Here is a 16,251-nt window from a genome sequence, read left to right as displayed (position 1 = left end):
AACATGAGTTAGATAGGGCGTGAGTGCTACAAGCTTCTTCGTTAATTATTAGTGCTTAGTAGGAATCACTAAAGTTTCACATTGCAACAAACCAGTTTCTGACGCTTACCATATCCTATAATCCCAATGACACCAAAGATGAAAATCCAAAAGAGGACTCCTGCTGTGAACCTCAGAAGAACCAGGAAGAGCAAGCTGACAACCATTGCAATGAACAAACCTCTGGAAAACAGAGACACAGAAGTTTAAAATTAACCAGTAGTTAGTCACCTGTCCCCTCTCCAACCCTATTCTTCCCATTTAATTTCAAAAGCATTTTCCCCAAGAAAAGCATTTTCCCTTAACAAAGTTGATCTTCAACATTGTACCCATCTGGCAGAATTATCTTAACTTTTTTATTACTATGGGTTGCTGAAGACTGAATTTGTATTCAAAGGTTAAAAAAACAGTGGCTCATTAGCTAGGAAAAGAATTGCTACATCTTGAGAGGAACAGGAGAATGTTCCCTTACGGCACCATGGAGAAGACAAACTGTTTATCAATAACAGGCATGCTCCCTATCTCTGAAAATGGTACTATGGAATTCCATCCTCTCTCCTTATTTCTTGGGAGCGTGCTGCGCAAATCATGTATACGAACCATAGTAAAATACCAGGATGCAGCTATTGGCGAGTGGCCAGTCATGTGCTTAGCTGGGTGGGGATGGGGGACAAAGTCTGCCCATTATGTTTTATATTTTATACCTTTGCAGTTTGACATAAGAGAGGCATGACTCCTTCTGAATAGGAACTTACATTAAAATCCAATACCAAGAACTAGCATAGTCTTCAAAAATTTTCATTCCAATTGATCTTGCATCAAGAACGTTATTGATGCCACTTTAAAAGAAAAAAGGGAAAGTTTTAGTTTATGTTGAATATCTTTCATTAAAGACAGCAGGTGGAAGGTGTGCTACAATAACAAAATGTCCTATTTTCAGACAACCCCTGTGTTTCTACTGTTTAACGTACTAGCAAAATGGAATATAAAGTGCCATTGCCACTATTAATGTTGCAGCTCTGAATCTGGACCAAAACAAGTATCTGCTACAGGAAAGAGTATCTTAAATTACATAAGGACACACCGTATTATTACAAATATAAAATACTATTTGGTATATATAATTGCTTACACCCTTAAAGTAGTATACTGAATTTAAAAATCAGATTGAGGGCATTGGAGACCAATGATTTTCATGTGGCTCCTGCCTATGCCACAAAGAACAAACTACAAGACAGTTTTTTAAAAAAAGGAACTATTACCATAAGCACTAACTTTAAAACAAGGTTTATATGAACTAAAATGACTTGAGACTGGGAGAGGGCAATGCTTGCCCATCATGCTTTTGTCTGTGGTTTTTCATACTTCTTTCCACTCCTGAAGTCCTCTGACCCTTAGAACCAGTTTTTCAGGTGGAATACAGGGGACAGCAACAGGAACAGAAGTGGCAAAAATCCCGAACATGCTATGTTAGTTCTACAGCATATAATACTTAAAGGAAAGCCTACTTTTAGCAGCCCACTCGAAGTATGAAAAATAAGCAAAGTATTAATAATACTGTATTTACTCAAAAAGAAAATTGCCCTGAATATAAGATGATCCTTCTAAAAAAATAGCATATGAAAGGTTTTTTATTACTGTTTTTATTACTATTTCTTGGTGGAAAAAAACCCTACAGCATAATCCTAAGGGCGGATGTGTGTGGGCAAAAGAGAGCCAACTAGGAGTTATGCCAGCATATCCTGGACTTATGCCCGTGTAACCCCCCCCCCCTACACGTACCAGCACAGTGGCCCAACACCACTCCACCAAGGTCCATTGCCAGCACTTGGCTATGGCAGCTGCACATAGGTGTAACTGGGGTGTAAGTCCCCGCACCGACAGGTGGGCTGGGGGGGGCGCTTTGGGAACAGCAGCAGTGGAAAGTTATGACACAAAAAATGACAATGTAGCACAGGTGCTAATTGCATGGGAAAAGTCAATCACATCACCCTCTTCAGTGTCCAGCTCCACCCAAGCAGCCCGGTGGAGCACAGGATGCTTGCTGACTACCGTGGAGACTAATCCGCTTGCGCCCTTGTGGTGTCCAGCTCCCATCCCCACACCCAATCAGCTCCTCAGGCATGCTTCATAAACTCCAGCTGGGGTCTATAACCCCAAGTATGTATGGAGGCAGCCAGAGACTTTGCCTGAGAGCTCCCTGCTGTGGAGACTTAGAGTGCAAGGCAGGAGAGGGTGCTTGTAGTGGTGAGGCAAGACTGCAAGACTGGTCTTTGCAAAATCCAGGGTGTGCCTCGCACTCACATGTGGGAGGAGAGCCATATCCAGAATGTCTAATAACAAGAGTTCCCTTGCAGGTTACCCAACTCCTGAGTCTTGAGGAGGGAAGGGATGAGGGCTCACCGACAGGTAGAGAAAGAGCTGGTTAGGTGGCTGCCCCAGTTTCTGTTTCATACTGGCCTCCACTCACCTATGCTCCCCAAACACTGGCCTCTGCAGTTGAGGCTCACCCCGGCCTGTAAGCCCAGGGAGCAATGCTCAACACAGCTGTTTCAGAGGGGGCTTACAACATCCAGTGTCGGGGTTCCGTCCAGATTCCCTCAGCTAGGCTCCCCCCTCGGGTAGAGGAGAGAGCTTGGCTGAGGGCCAGGGTGACTGGGTGCTTGCTCTTGTAAACCCCCCATAATGGCAGGCATGCAACTCCATGACTGTCTACCTCCCAGGATCAGAACTTCAAGCAGCTACAGGAGCAGAACAGCTAGATGAGACTGAGGAGCACTTTCCCATTGGAGGGGCATCCCTTGTCTGGTTGCTGGCAGCACCTGTGATGACAGAGATGCTGCCACTGCCTCTGGCCATGGACAAACTCCCATGGCAGACCCAACCACAGCCTGCGTGAGGTCTGGCTCCTTACCACATGTGTGTCTGCAGGGGTCATTTTGTAGAAAAAGAGCTGGAGGAACTCATTAGCATAACTCACTAGCACAACCCATTAGTATATGCCACACCCCTTGCCATCACTGGAAGTGTGTCATTAGCATAACTGATTTGCATATGCTGCCTGGTTGTTTTGGACCCAATCCTGGCCATTCAGGACTGAAATTGGGCCCAAAATGGCCAAAAGGGGCTGGAAATGGCCAAAATGAGGCCCAAGATGGTCAGGATTGGGCCGCTGCTGAGTGGGAGAGTGATCCACCACCTGTCAGAGGCCCAGTCTGGGCCGTTTTGGCCCCAATCCAGGCTGAAACGGGCCCAAAATGGCCGAGAGTCAGGTGGGCAGGGCCACCTGACATGTGACCTCTTTGGGGAACTGCTGGAACTGTGTTCCGGCACGTTCCCCCTCAAAATGAGCCCTGTGTGTCTTTTTTTCCTTTCAGGCTGGTCAGGACCTATCAGGGAGGCCAGGGAGCATAGCTGGCTGCCATCTGAGCTCTTCCCACAAAGCCGTCCCCCAGGCAGCTTGGGACCCAACCTTAAGAAGGCAGCATGACGAACATCTCTCGTGACTCTGACCACTGTTCAAACAGACTCAGCTCCCATCCTAGCCGAGGGAAGTTGGCCACACTCCGCTGGACATCCTGTTCACTGTTGGTGGTTCAATAAAGTATGTGTCAAACAACTAGTGCCTCTTTGCTTCTTTCCTCACCCATGACTGACAGCTCATGACCTCCCTGGGGCAGCCCCACAGCACACCACTGTGCTGTTCAGCTTGGCCCCCATATGGAGCTTCCTGCCCTAGGAGATTCTTCTCTTCACCAGTGAAAGTGTGGGTCTAGACAGGTGACTGCCCCTCATTCCCCCTTTTGACTGGGATTACAAAAGGAAAGGAAAAAGTGGAGGGAGGGCAGGGCACGACCAAGAGCAGATCTCATCAGGACATCCCCCTCATCAGCATATGGAGATCCTTTGTGCCAGCAGAGGGTGAGGTGGGGAGCTGGCCACCCCCTCGCCCTCCCTGCCCACAGAGAGAGCAGCCCTGTCCGATGATGTGGCCAGGGACATGTCCCCCAGCCATGTGGGGCGGCAGTGATGCAGGTCCCATTGGGTAGCTCGGTGCCCTCAGCAGTGCCAAGGGGGCTAAAAATACGGGACCTGTGAGATCAGAGATGCGGGCCCTAGTAGTCGTATACCGCCTGGATGTTGATGCTTTGCCGATTCTGGTAGACCTAAGGTTTCTCACAGAGGTACAGAGAGCAACATGTGTGCAGTCCACTGTGCCCAAAACATTTGGGAACCCTGCAAGGGAGGTGAACCTGGCACAAATAGTGGCCAGCATGGCCTCCTCCTTGGGGAAGTGGAGCATCACCAGTGGGGCCATTGAGGGGGATCAGCTGTTGGGACAGGTAGACCTGGGGGTGGGTGCTGTGGGCCTCACCCGGTGCAGCACATCCCCCCTATCCTCTTCACCAAGTGGGTGGCGATCGAGAAAGAGTGGTTTGAGACATGACATGAGTGGAGGGAGGCTGTGGCCTGAGGCCATAAGTACATGGCTGGCCTGGTTGCATCAGCAACCTTGGGGATCTGCTGGCTGTTATGCATGAGGGCCAGGCACTTATTGAGGGACTGCTTGGGCAGCTCGCAGCTGAGGCTCCTATCCCCCTCCCATCCCACCGTCTGCAAGAGTGACCTGGGGAACACTGTGGAGTTGCCCTTGGCAATGCAGCCGGGTGGCTGCCCTGCCAGTGAATGTTGCTCACCCCTGCAGGGTATGGCCCCCTCCTTGTCTACAAGGGGGTGTGCCCCCCAGTCACAACTGTGGCAGATTCTGGGTTGCCCCAGTTAGGACTCCCTGGTGAGTTCTTCCTCTGTGGTGGAACGGTTGCCGTAGGCATCCTGTGATGTGGACTACACCTTCGAGAAAGGCCATGAGTCTTGCCTGTTGCTCTGCTGGGCAGCTATCCCCGGCCGGGTATCCCAGTGCGGGTGCTGTAACCTCAGGGTCATGTAGTTCCTGGCTGCCTATTCTCTGGTGGGGGAGGGAGAATGGAGGTGTTAACAGGCTGTGGGGATCATTGGCTGTGCATTGGCTGTGCCTTTGCATGTCACTCGCGCACCTGTCATAGGGCGGGCATGCCCATTGGGGGATGCTGCTGTAGTTGTCAGGGGAATGGTGGGTCGGGCACTTTCAACAGTAGCCTTATTGCACCTTGCTGGGCTCAGTTGCTGGTGGAGTGAAATCCTTAGGGAGCGGACAAGCAGAGCCACAGGTATGTGGGCACATGGGTGCCAGTGGCACAACAAGCCTCAGAATTGTGCTGACCATCTTCCTTTCACAGTGTTGAAGAGACACTACTGGTTTCTGTAGATCAGTAACAAAGAAATTTGGAAGGGTCATTAAATGCTACAATTTAAGAATGGTGTCCTATGTATGAGAGGAGTTGGTTGAAAAGTTTAGTCACCCATCCCACAACCTTTTTGTTGCTTTGTGCTATGTTTTATGTTCCACAAAATGCATCTGAGCAGAAGCATGTATAAATGCTTGGGAAACAGACTTCTATCAAATTCAGAAATATCAAATTATTAAATTTTAAAGAATTATTAAGAACGTAGAGGAACAAAGTCAGAGAAAATCAGTATGGTTTTTGCAAAGCAAAGTCCTGCCTCATCAAACTCTTTTAGCAGCATGTGGATAACAGTGCCCCAGTATTCATTACATACTTGAACATTCAAAAGGCCTTTGACAAGTTACCTCACCAAAGATTCCCGAGTAAGCTTAGAAGTCGTGGGATAAGATAATGGGTCCTCTTATGGATTAAAAAATGACAGGAAGCAAAGGGTAGGAATAAATGGACAGTTCCTAAAATGGGAGGGAAGTAACCAGTGGGTATCCACAAGGATCAGTATTAGGAGTGGTGCTATTTAATTTGTTCATAACTAATTTGGAACTGGTGAGTAGTGTAGTAGCTAAATTTGCAGATGATACCAAATTTTTAAGGATGGTGAGAACCAAGGTGAATTATGAAGAGCTACAGAAGGACTGCTGTAAATTGGGTGAGAGGGCAACAATGTGGCAAATCAAGTTCAACATGAGTAAGGTGAAGGATAACTGATGAAAGATTTTAAATATATGCTGATGTGGTCGGAACTGACTGAGACTGAGTTTGAAAGGGATTTTGAGGCTGTAGTGGAATGTTCAGTGAAACTGTCAAGCCAGTGAAAAATGCAAACTCAATACCAGGAATTATTATTAAAGAGACTGAAAACAGCTAATATTGTAATGACCTCATATAAAGCTATGCTGTAGCTTCATTGGTAATACTGTGAGCAGTTCCGGTCACTGTATCTCAAAAGTTTATGGCAGAACTGGAAAAATTACCAAGGAGGGCAACCAAGATGATTAGGGTTGGAGCTCCTTTCCTATGAGGAAAGGGTGGAGAATCTGGGTCAAGAAATAAGATACCTAAGGCAAGACATAAGTTCTTAAAAATTTGCATGGGATGGAGAAAGTGGCTAGAGAGTACTTTTTCTGCCATAATACTAGAACTTGGGGGTACCCAATGAAATTGTTGGGACATAGATCCAGGACAGACAAAAGGAAATACTTATTTACTCAACAAGTAATCATACTGTGAAATTTATCACCAGTTAGGGTAGGGATGGCAACAAGCATGAATGAAATGAAATCCTGCCCTCAAGTCATAGTTGACTTATGGTGACCCCTGCTGGGGTTTTCATGGCAAGAGACTAACAGAGGAGGTTTGCCATTGCCTGCATCTGCAACCCTGGTCTTCGCTAATTAGTAACCAATTAGCTAACCTTGCTTAGCTTCTGAGATCTGACGAGATCAGGCTCAACTGGGCTACCCAGGTCAGGGCTTGGCAACAAGCAAAGGTAGTTTTAAAAGGGGATTAGACAGATTCATGGAGGATAGGTCCATCAATGGCTACCAGCCATGGTCTCTGAAGGGCACCTCCATCTACAGAGGAAGGAAACCTCTGAATACCAGTGCTAGGCAGCAGCAGCAGCAGAGAGGGGCTCAGCTTCTAGGCTGTCTGGCTGCTGCTGGGCTAGATGGACCACTGGTCTGATTCAGCTGGTTCTACTCAGGTTCTGAATAGTTATTTTATTTCACTGTTGAGTACCTGGGAAGGGGGGACAGAGAAAAAGCTATAGACAAGGAATGGATCCTCTCATAGCTGTTAAAAATCCTTTTCCCACAGCTTATTCTTCCTTTTTTCTCCTTCCTTTTTTTGGAGAAAAGGGCTTTCAAGAGTTAGTTACATGCAATTATGTGTAAAACCTACTTTTGCTCTGAAATAACTGAAAGAGAATGAAAACAGATATCCTATTCAATGTAGAAATGAGTGCATATGAGAAATACTCTAAAAGAATTGCATTTGATAACACAAATTATGCGTCAAATCAAAAATTGTAGAAATAATACACACACACATACTTTGCAGCTTCCCTGAGATCAGTCACATTTCTTGTTTTTCCTCTTCCATCAATGAAAGTAGTTCGATTGGCCACAGTAAGAACACCATTTTTAGTGGAGAAATCAGGAAAACATCTCTTAAGAACTGTTAAAAGAAACAGTAATATATAATGTGCTTTGATTTTGTTTTGATTACATTTCACTATTGCTATTTCTCCAGCAATCCCATTGTTGTAATCGCTTCAAACTGTTTCATGTTTTCTCCTTGGAAATTATGTACTGAGAAATTGTGCTTGTTTTAACGCCATTATAGTGTCAATTGCTGCACTGATTAGAGGTGACAGTTAATAAGCTATGAAGGTGCAATGAACACAAAGGATCAACCAGAATAGTCAAAGACCATCCACATCTCAGAAAATTGTGCTGCTCTTCCACAACACGTTCAAAAAAATCAATAAATTGGCTCCTAGAGAAATCAGGAATGTAATGGAGAAAAAACAAGAGAAGTGTAGATTGTTACTGATGTCATTTGGAACCACCACTGTTAGAATCTTGCACACAATTAATGGCAATTGCACCATAACTGTCTGAAGCCTAATAAAGGTTACTTCAAATGGCTTACAGACAGTAAGGAATCCTACTGCTTAATTCTTGTTGCCTAGTTCTCCCTAACTCACTACTAATAGTTCTTTTACAAGTTCATTCCATCTGGAACTGACTCTTACAGTGATGTCAAGTAACATTTTTGGTAGTGGTGTGCAGTATATGTGAAATACTTACTATTTTAAATAAACTGCTTTCTGGCTTTATGCCCACTGATGGCCATGTTCACGCATATTTCATATTGATTAAGTAGTTGGGTCGCAATGCAGCACTTTGCTGGTTCAAATCTCACTACTGCCATTAACTCTTCTCAGCCCCAGCTCCCCAGCTGCATTGTGAGGATAACATTGACTTTGTTCACTGCTCTGAGTGGGCATTAATCTGTTTGGAAGAGCAGTATACAAATGAACTCTTATTACTCAAAGACTAAGCACCAGCATAAACTGAAGTATGCTTTATACAGACATCAGAGAACTAGGAGTGTGTTTTGGGCTAGAGTGATTGGGTAGTGAATTGAGACTCCCTTTCAAGCCCAAAAGAAGAGGGGTTATATCTTCTGAGGAGAAGATTTAATTCCTGCCCAGTCTCGAAGGAGGTTTAGCACTGAGGAGGATCCCAGGTCTGTTGTGAAGAGAAAATGGTTTTAAACTACTCAGGAGATATAAATACGCTCTAGTTTCAAGAAAAGAGTGAATTCGGTGCACAAAGAAATTGACTAACTCCAGAAATCTGAACTGTCATAGGAAACTTCCTGAAGAAACATTTTTGATGTACCTAAATTACTAAGTAAAACACTTCTCATGGTTAAGAACAAGAATATATGAAAATAAGTTTCAAGGATATTATTTTGCCTATTACACAAATATATTCTGTAATACCAACAAAATTTTACTTCCGCATTTCCATCCCCTGACTACACTTACTCAATCCCTGCCTGTTAAATACAGTTGTTATTTCTTTTGAATGTTATACAGTCTCTAGTGTCATTTCCAAGCACAAATGGAAGAAGGCTCCTGCTTTCCCCCATCAAGTTCCTGGGTTGGGCTAAAAGCCAAAATTATATCCGCATGTCAGTGTGGGACAAACAGACTTTCTAAACCCAAATATTAACATGGTACTTGGGGCAGCTCAGTCAAAGTAGAAAGACTGAATTTTGGTGGGAAAATCTGCCTCACATTGGAGAAAGTGAAGGGGGTCTGTCATAACAATCTATTAACATACTTTAAAAGCTATAACCCACTTTTTTATCTCCCTCCCTATTAGGTTGCCAGGGGCCCCACAGGCCAAAGTGGGGGTGCAGTGGGGTGTGCAAAGCATGTGCACATTCATGCTGTGTGCCAGAAAATGCCAGAAAATGTGGTGTGATAGAAGAGATGCTGGGTGTGCTGAAGTCATGCTCAGTAGAAATCACCCGTTTGGAGGCTATTTCTAGTGGGCTCAGCTTCAGCAAGCCTAGTGACTCCTCCGTCAGTGGCACAATGGGGGAGCGTGGGAGCATGTGCATGCTTTTCTTCCCCCTGTGCCTTCCCCACCACCCACCAGGTGAGCAGAGCCAGGAGGCAGCAGGAAGGGGCAGGGGAACAGCAAGTCTACTTCCTATAAGAATTCTGATTTTCACAACAAATAAAAGCATTTGAAATTACTATATTCACCAACCATACAGAGCATGAAACAGAGAAACAGCAGAAGAGAGAATAAAGGGGAAGCCAGCCATACTGTCACCCACACTAGCTGGAGGGAAGTATGGTCATATTTAAAAGCAAAACCTGGAAATGGTGGTAACATGCATAAATGAAATAAAGTAAGTTCCTAGGTGATATATTGCTTTAAAATGCATGCGAGACCTTACGTGGATTTTTCTGAAATTCTACTTAGGCTTAGAAATTGTAGTATGACCCTAATCTTATACCTAAAGTAAATGCAAAGCTCTAGAATCAGTATATGCTAACTTTCCAGTTATCTGAGCCTCACAAGACCACTGTACACATTATACAAGTGGTGTGTGCAGCACAAATACTCACAAGGCCGACTTGGAATGATCATGGAAGGACAATCTTCATCACGCATAACTTGGGCCACAGACTGAAAAACAAAAGGAAAAAGAGGAAGCTAAAAATACTCCAAAATATTTGTGTGTGTGTAAGGTGCTCTCAAGTTACAGCCAATATATGGCAGCCTCTTATGGGGTTTTCAAGGCAAGAGATGAGCAGTGGTGGTTTCCCATTGCATGCCTCTGTGTAGCAACCTTGGATTTCCTTGGTGGTCTTCCAAGTACTAACCAGGGCCAACCATGTTTAACTTCCAAGATTTGACAAGATCAAGCTAGCCTTGGACCATCCAGGTCATGGTATTCCAAAATATATTCTTTCTAAATACTGTAACAAAATATTTATGAAATGATTATATTGATGCTTCAATGGGGTAACTAAATTAGAAATATGACTGATGCCTGCCTCTCTAGTATCTTACCAACAATGAAAATAAAACAGTAGGCATCAGATATGCCTTTGAACAAGGTATTCTTCAGCAGGTGGTTTTGTCCTCATCTCTGACAGTAGAAAATTACCTTTTAACACAATTAGCATAATTTACTTAAGGCTGCAATCAGGACTCAGTAAGGTGCTTTCCGTATGCTGAGAATATTAAAGTAGACTGGAATTTTAAAAAAACACACAAGTTGTTTCAAATTGTAATGTGATTGCAAGGTAAGAATTAATTCCCATAACTGACACCCACTCTCCAGCCCTACTCTTTAAATAAGCAGCTGCAGAGGACTTCCTAAACAGAGTCATGTGTAAAATTAGATGTCTGCTAAATAATATGTCAAATAAGATATATTTGTATTATTCTAGGCTCTTCCATGGCTTGGATTAATGAATTCTAACAGTGCAATGCTAAGAAGAGTTACTCCAGTCTATGGCCATAGAAATCAATGGGCTTAGACTGGAGTAACTCCTCTTAGGATTATACTGTATGACTATATGTAAAATAAAATGGCTTTTATACGAGTCTTAATGTTTGCCCAAGAGTCAAGGTTTAACTACAAATTACATACTATAAAACATGTGATAGTGATACTCATGCCAGTTTTTAATGAACAAAGTAGCTTCATGAGGGTGATTTTGAGAGTCAAGAAACAGTGGAAGAAAGATGAGATGCCAGTCATTTTTGTGCACAAAAATCCTCCTCCTCTATCTGCTTAACCCTGTGGCATTCTAGGTATGTTTTACTCTTTAAGTCTAGCTGTTTCTCTTCAAATACTAACTGTGCAGTCCCAAGATTAGAGCTGAGCAGGATTCTTCTTAGGATTGCTCTAACATTCCCCTGCATTGGCTTGGACCTGACAAGAGCACCAAAACTGTCAATTTGAAAAGACACAGACATTGCCATCACCACAGACATTGCTTTTTAAATTTGAAAAACTGGACAGGGGGAGGGGATGCTATTCAAAAGTAATGGATAAATTAGGACATTAAAGCAGGAATATATATATAATGGGACATAAAAAATTGGGACTCTATTCAGCAGCTGCCAGACACCCTCAATCATAGTTCCCAAAAGAAGCAGAACCAGGACCTAGTCTACCTGTGCAGAATGAGATGGAAACTACATGGCCAGGATGACAGAATTCGTTGTTCCACCTAAAGCTGTATGTTGGGGATCACATGTTTTACTGTTCCTCTGTATAAAAAGCTACAAATGCAAATCTGGAAGAGCTGAAAATAAAATGTGCAAGTGAGCTGTTTTATAACTTGCAGGGAGTTCCTTTATGGGGGCGGGGGGGGGGGGCGGAACAGGGTTGTACATACCTGTAACTATTGTTCATCGAGTTCTTCTGTGCAGGCACACATGGGGACTGCACATGCACAGGCCTGCACATTCTTCAATGCTTCTTTTAGAGCCCATTAGGGGCTGTTGCTCCCAAGCCACATAGCAACCATTTCCTGTCCAAACAGTCATGTGACTTAACTGAGAGCAACGGCCCCTTCCCTCAGTTCTCCTAAGCTGCCGTGACTCACAACTGGACATAACCAGGGAGATCACAGTGGGGTAGGGGGGAGGGTATGTGTGCCTGCACAGAAGAACTTGATGAACAATAGTTACAGGTATGTACAACCCTGTTTTCATCGTCGTTCTTCTGTGCAGACCCCACATGGGAGAGTACCAAGTTATACACAATAAGGAGGTGAGGTGAATCTCCCACTCAATTTTATTAAGGTAACAAACAATGAACACTGAAACAGCAGGTGTATATAAAAGAGTCAAAATTTGTATGCAACAACACTAGCACTGAATTCAATAAATTAGAAAGTCAAACAGTCAAAGCACATCAAACAGTAAAGATCAATAATAATGAGTAATATGCCCAATAACCAACATTCCATCACATAATGCAAGAGTTTACATGACCATTTTAAATGACAACAACTAATGCTGTACAAGTATCAAGAAACACACACCAAATTTTCTGCTTTTCTTTTAGGAAAACAAAGATTGCAGAATGGCCCTTGCAAGTGCCACATCCTGAATTGCACTGACATCCACAGCATAATGCTTCACAAATGTATCAGCAGAGGTCCATGTCGCTGCCTTACAAATACTGGCAAAAGAGAGACCCCTGAGGAAAGCAGAGGAAGCTGCTTGTGACCCTGTTGAATGGGCCCTCAAAGTGAATGGACACTGTACTCCTGTCAGACTGTATGCCTTTTCAATGGCTGACACAATCCAACGTGATACCGTTTGAGAGGATGCCTTCTTGCCTTTGTCTGAGCCCCCAAAACACACAAAAGATGTGGACTTTCACAAAAGATTTTTGTTCTGTCCAAATAAAAAGCTAAAGCTTTTTTCAAATCTAATGTGTGCAGAGCTCCTTCTCCTTTTGACACTGGGTTAGGAAAGAAAACAGGCAAGGAAGTATCCTGCTGTAGACAGAATGCAGTCAAGACCTTTGGCAAAAATGGAAGGCTGGGTCTAAGGACTATCTTATCGGTATGAAAGTTCAAAATGGAGGGTCAGATCTAAGTGCTGCCAATTCACTCACCCTCCTAGCTGAGGTGATGGCCACAAGAAATGATACTTTGTAAGACAATAGGTCTGAGTACGCGTAGCTAAAGGTTCAAAGGGGGGCAATATAAGCCATGCCAACACAAGCGATAAGCAGGGCTGGTGCCAGGGTTTCTGGAGCCTGAGGCGAGATACCTACTTGCGCCTCCCCCCCCCCCGCTAACCAATTTTAAAAAACAAGAAATGTAGGAAAAATGAAAAGCACAAAACTTGAATCTTTTTACATTTTTAATTTAATTTTTATTTCTTAATTTAAATTTTAAATTTTTAAATAAGTGTGAGAATAAATAACAGTCTTTGTTTTTCTTACTGTAAGCCAAAAATCTATTTTGTGAGAAGAAACAGCAACTTGCATTAAAGTTTTGAGCACACCTCCTTTTGTGTGTATGTGTGTAAAAAAGTTTCCCTCTCTCTTTCTTCCCACCTCTCTCTGAACCCAGACTCTTGGCAGTAGAAGGAGGGCTTCTCTTACAGGGCCCGCTTGATCACCTTTGTCAGAGATCCTTTTTGGGAACTATCCTCCATGCTCATCCTTCTCCCCGCCCCTCCACCCCCGCCTTGGGTTTGAAGTGAGCAGCAGCTGACAGCTAAGCATGTGGTGTATAAATGTTGAAATAAACTATCGGGGGAAAGTGGGAAAGTGGGGGTGATATATGGAAACTAGGGGATGAGAGAAGGGAGGTGATAAAGAAGGGGTGCAGTGCAGGGCACTGCTCTGCTGGAATGAAGGGCGGAGCAGCACTGAGATCAGAGAAGAGGAAGGGGGAGGGAGAACAAAAGGGAGAAGGGGGAAGGAAAGTAATAGAATTTAAAACAACAACTTTAAACCCAACAACAGTGATTTGCTCCTACCTGTCGCATGGGGACTGAAAGGGAATTGTGTGTGTTTCACCTCACTTCCTCCTTCCTCTGCGGTGGTGCATACACAACCAGCCACTCTTTCCACCAAAAGCAGCACCCCCCCCCCAAAAAAAAGCCTGAGGAAAGGTGAGAACTTGAATTGATGCCAGGTGGGGAGGGGGAAAGGGATGTACTAAAAGGAATGACAGGATTGCCCATTGGAAATAATGGAAGAGGCTTGAAGGCCCATTGGAGAAAATGGGAGCCAGGAATGCCAATTTACTTGCATGGGCTCCATTGAAATGCATTACAACACAAAAAAAGAGCAAGAATCCAGTAGTGAATAAGTGAGCTATGGCTCATGAAAGCTCGTACCCTACCACAAATTTTGTTAGTCTTATAGGTACTACTGGAGTCTTGGTTTTTTCTACTGCTACAGATAAACACGGCTACCCATCTTGATCTATCAACACAGGCCCCAGAGTGCAATGACAGTCACTGGGAGAAGAATCAGTGGTCTGGGACTGGAATGGCAGTGGGTGTGGAATGACAGGGGGTGTCATTCTAGTCCTAGAGCCCTGACTCTATTCCCAGGAGCAGTCGTTCCACTCTTCGACCTGTCATCCCAGTCCCTGAGCACAGGTTCTGTTCCTAGATGCTGTCATTCCACTCTGGGGCTGTCATTCCAGTCCAAGAACACTTCTGCTACTCCCAGGGGCAGTCATTCCACTGTGTAACCTGCCATTCCTTCCCAGAGCACAGATTCTGCTCCGAGGGGTTGTCATTGCACTCTTAGAGTTGTCATTCCAGTCCCAGAACTCTTCTTCTACTCCCAGGGGTTGTCATTGCACCGCACTCTGGGAGCTGTCCTTGCAGTCCCAGAGCACTGAGCCTATTCCAAGGACTGTCATTCCACTCTGAAACCTGTCCTTCTGGTCCCGGAGCACACTTTATAGCTAGGGACAGTCATTGCATTCTGGGGGCTGTCATTCCACTCCCAGAGTATTCTATCTGGTCCCAGAGACCTTTATAGAAAATCCATTCCACATTTTCTTTGCAACTTTTTTTGTGTTGTAACGCATTTCAATGGAGCCCAGGCAAGTAAATTGGCATCCCTGGCTCCTGTTATCTCCAATGGGCCTTCAAGCCTCTCCTATTATTTCCAATGGGCAATCCTCCTGTCATTCCTTTTAGAACATGGTGGGGGGAGGAGCAAAAAAGGAAGGGGGAGCAAGGGGCATTCAATCCCCTCAAATCTAAAATAGGATGAAGTCCCCCATCTTTCTTGGGTACCAGAAAGAACCTTGAGAAGAAATCTGGTACCACCTCTGTGTTTTGCACCTTTTGAATATCACCCGGGTCTTGGCTTCTAATTCAATCAAAGTATTATTGACAGTCACTGATGGCCAAATGCAATTACAGGGAGCTCCACGAACTCTAACCCATAACCAAATTTTATAATTGTTAAGACTCAAGAGTGAGATGTTATTGCCTCCTCAGGGACAAAAGGTGTCAATCTTTCAGAGAAGTTCAGGTTAGAGTTTGGTAGGCCCCATCAGAACTGCTTTGCAGAGCCCTGAGACTCCTTCTGATGGCTTATACTGTTTACGCCTCCAAAATTGCTGTGAGATACTAAACTGGTGGTGTGGTGTCGTCTGCTGCTGGTAGTAATGGCGCTGCTGTTGTCTGCCGTAGTACTGGTAGGGAGTGGGACTGTGCGGAGGAAAATACCTTGGCTTGTGTGCAGCCCTCTCTGCAGATATGATCTCCAGTGCTGTCACTGTTTGCCTATTTTCTTTCTTTTTCTTCAGTGCTTCATCTGTGGTGGTGGAGAAAAGCAAGTTGCCTTCAAAGGGTAGGCCTTCAATCCTGGCTCTGGTTTCTGAAGGAAGAGCCGTTGATCTCAGCCAAGAGTGTCTCCAGCCATGCCCCTAGCTGAAGTATCCGCTGCATGTCTCCCAGCATTCATTTCCTGCTTGGAAAGGCGGATAGCTTCCGTTTGAAGCAAAGACACTTCTTGTCCTCTGAGAGATCCATTATATATGACGACAACTTCTCCCACAAATAAAGCTGGTACTCTGCCATTATTGTGTGGTAATTGGCGATGTGCAGATTTAAGGCAGACAGAGAGTACTGTCACCTTCCCATACCATCAATCATCCTGCCCTCCTTATCTAGTGGAGTGGACTGGGAACCAGACCTATGGTGCTGAACCTTTTCTGTCACAAATGAGGAGGGTGCTTGATCAAAGCTGGCTAAGTATCCTGCTTAATTTTATACATCTGTTCTATGCATTTTAGATGTTGCTGGCAGCTTTGCAGGTACCTTCC

General features: G+C 44.5%; 1 protein-coding gene across 1 annotated transcript in view; it reads right to left on the bottom strand.

The window, feature by feature from the left end:
• The window catches only part of SLC44A5 (solute carrier family 44 member 5), a 322,515-nt gene that overhangs the window by 44,081 nt on the left and 262,183 nt on the right, over positions 1-16,251 (bottom strand). Inside the window, exons 7-10 of the mRNA XM_054979634.1 lie at positions 10,039-10,099; positions 7,436-7,559; positions 795-878; positions 110-222 (exon numbers count right to left, since the gene is read on the bottom strand). Of these exons, the coding sequence (XP_054835609.1) occupies positions 110-222; positions 795-878; positions 7,436-7,559; positions 10,039-10,099 (382 nt within the window). The remainder of the gene's footprint in view (positions 1-109; positions 223-794; positions 879-7,435; positions 7,560-10,038; positions 10,100-16,251) is intronic.

The sequence above is a fragment of the Eublepharis macularius genome, chromosome 5, assembly GCF_028583425.1.
Source record: "Eublepharis macularius isolate TG4126 chromosome 5, MPM_Emac_v1.0, whole genome shotgun sequence".
NCBI lineage: Eukaryota > Metazoa > Chordata > Lepidosauria > Squamata > Eublepharidae > Eublepharis > Eublepharis macularius.
The sequence above is the reverse complement of the archived record's forward strand: the minus strand, read 5'-3'. Positions and strand labels throughout refer to the sequence as shown.